A 2679-nucleotide genomic window follows, 5' to 3' on the forward strand; every position below is an offset into this window, starting at 1 on the left:
AGTTCCTAACAATCCCTCTGCAGTTCCCTGGTATGTGTCCTACAGACGTGTCCTACAGACCCTGGATGTTCTCTCCCAGTGCAGTTCCTAACAGAGTGCAGTTCCTAACAGTTTCCTGTTAGGTGTCCTACAGACCCTGGATGTTCTCTGCAGTGCAGTTTCTAACAGAATTTCCTGGTATGTGTCGTACAGACCCTGGATGGTTCCTCCCAGCGCAGTTGCTAACAATCCCTCTGCACCATCCTGGTATGTGTCCTACAGAGCTGGCTGTTCTCTCCTGTGCCTGTCTAACTGTGTGTCCCTTGCCTGCAGGCTGCCCTCGGGGGAGGCAGTGGGAGGCAGTGGAGCTGGCCTCGGCGGCGGGAGAGGCTGGACGTCCCGTCTCTCTGTGCTGAATGGCTGCGATGGCGCCCGCTCTCACTGACGCAGCCGCCGAAGCTCACCACATCCGTTTCAAGCTGGCTCCCCCGTCCTCCACCTTGTCACCTGGCACTGCCGAGAGCAACGGCAACGCCAGCAACATCCTCCTGGCTGCCAACGGCACCAAAAGGAAAGCCATCGCCCCGGAGGATCCCAGTCTAGATTTCCGAAACAGCCCCACCAAGGAGGAGCTGGGCAAGCTGCAGCCGCTCGTGGCCTCTTATCTCTGCTCGGATGTAACATCTGTTCCTTCAAAAGAGCCTCTGAAGCTGCAAGGAGTCTTCAACAAGCAGACAGTCCTTAAATCTCACTCTCTCTTATCTCAGTCCTTCTTGAAAACAAGCGATCTGTTGGGGAGACAACCGGTGTTGGAATTCACTTTGGAGAATCTGAAAACCATGAGTGCTAACAGCCAGCCACCTCTCCCTCAGGCCCCTGTGAACGGCTTGGCCAAGAAATTGGCCAAAAACACCAATCCAGACCATGAAAACTCTAGTTCTCTGAACGGTGGGAAGTGTGCTCCTCCTTCTGCTGCCCTCCAGGCTGTTGACTATAATACAGGAGGTTCTGAGTTGGGGGACTTGAAGACCGGGTTGACCAATTGCACTCTTCCACACAGAAGCCTTGATGCAGAGCACACAACTCCCTTTAGCAATAATAGCACTGCAAATAAAGCTTCCCTTAACTCCACGGAGCAGCAGTGGGTGCTCGAGGGCGGCGGCGGAGAGACTCGGTCGCCCGACATGGCGAGTGGCTCCAGCTTTGGGGGCACCAAGCTGGAGGAGCAGAAACCCTCTCAGCTGCCTGGTCAGCACAGCAGCCTGGACTCGGAGCTGAGGACGCGGGCGCTGCTGCGGCGCCAGGCCGACATCGAGAGCAGAGCGCGCCGGCTGCAGAAACGCCTGCAGGTGGTGCAGGCCAAGCAGGTGGAGAGACACATCCAGCAGCAGTTGGGTGGCTTCTTGGAGAAAACTCTGAGCAAGCTGCCAACTTTGGACCCCCTGAGGCATCGGAGCCAGCTGATGTTGACCAGAAAAGCAGAAGCAGCTTTGAGGAAAGCTGCGAGCGAGACAGTTACTTCAGAAGGCCTAAGCAACTTCTTGAAGAGTGACTCGATCTCGGAGGAGCTGGAGAGGTTCACGGCCAGTGGCATGGCCAACCTGAGATCCAGTGAGCAGGCCTTCGACTCGGATGTCACTGACAGCAGCTCGGGAGGAGAGTCTGATGTTGAAGAGGAGGAACTGACCAAAGCAGACCTAGAACAACCCCATGTACCACTGTGAGTATCACTCGAGTTCGTTTGTCTCAGGGTGGGGAGAGCAAGGTGAAATGGGGCAGGTGGAAATGTGTTTGGTTGTTTTTTTTGTAGGCTTTTTTTTTTTTGTAGGAATGCTAAAGTTTGGATGGGTTTAGATCAAAGAGCTGTTCAGACTAGTGTGGTGTGACTTGCAGCACGTGCAGCACTGAAGATAAAATTCCTCGTGCACACAGTAGTGATGTTCCTGTGGAGCTTCAGGCCCTGCAAATACTGACTGTAGTGGTGCAAATTGCAGATCCAAACCCAGAATGCTGTAAATAGTTCTCTCCAGGATGGGTTGGACCTGTCTCCTGAAATGTGTGTTGTTTTACAATGGGCATATTTGTTGTGAACCTGTGGTGTAAGACCAGCCTGAATCTGTGCAGCTGACAGCATTTTTGTGACTGGGGAAGGATGTTTTTCTTGGGTAAATGGACTGCCTGGAAAAAAATACTCTGAAAGGCTTTGGGCCAAGGTGAAGTGAGTGTGTTCACTTCTTGAATCTGGGAAATTAGTGCTGGGAATTTTCTTCTTGTCTGTGAGTTGCATGAAATGATGACAACAGCTCCTAATTATGTTGTTAACTGGATGCTGTTTGCATAAGTATTAGGTGTCTGTGTGTGTGGAGGAGGAAGATCCTTGTGGAGGCAAAAGGTCTTGAGACAGGTCAAGGGAGAAGGGAGATTTTTCCTTCCAAACCTCAGAATTTTCCCTGGGTCTGCACATCACAGTATTTTGCACAGATCTCTTAAAAGGCCAGTTCTGTGTCTAGTCTGTGTGAAATCTTGCTTGCATCAGTAGATGATCTCTTCCACCCTGATGGACCTATTGAACCGAGACCTCAGTGTGTGAAGTATCGCTACGCTCGACAAAAAGCTCCCTGCAGCAGGCACAGGGGTCCTGGGTGGAATGCTGAGGGCTTTCCCATCAAGGCTGGAAATAATCATCAGGACATTTGCATT

At 52.1% G+C, this 2679-nt stretch overlaps 1 protein-coding gene across 1 annotated transcript in view; it reads left to right on the top strand.

Moving 5' to 3' along the window:
- Positions 1-395: 395 nt before the first annotated feature.
- KANSL1 (KAT8 regulatory NSL complex subunit 1) overlaps positions 396-2679 on the top strand; it is a gene marked incomplete at its 3' end in the record, with an annotated part of 71227 nt that continues 68943 nt past the window's right edge. Inside the window, exon 1 of the mRNA XM_009080721.1 lies at positions 396-1699. Coding sequence (XP_009078969.1) covers positions 396-1699 — 1304 coding nt within the window. The remainder of the gene's footprint in view (positions 1700-2679) is intronic.

The sequence above is a fragment of the Acanthisitta chloris genome, unplaced genomic scaffold (assembly GCF_000695815.1).
Source record: "Acanthisitta chloris isolate BGI_N310 unplaced genomic scaffold, ASM69581v1 scaffold5828, whole genome shotgun sequence".
Taxonomy (NCBI): Eukaryota; Metazoa; Chordata; class Aves; order Passeriformes; family Acanthisittidae; genus Acanthisitta; species Acanthisitta chloris.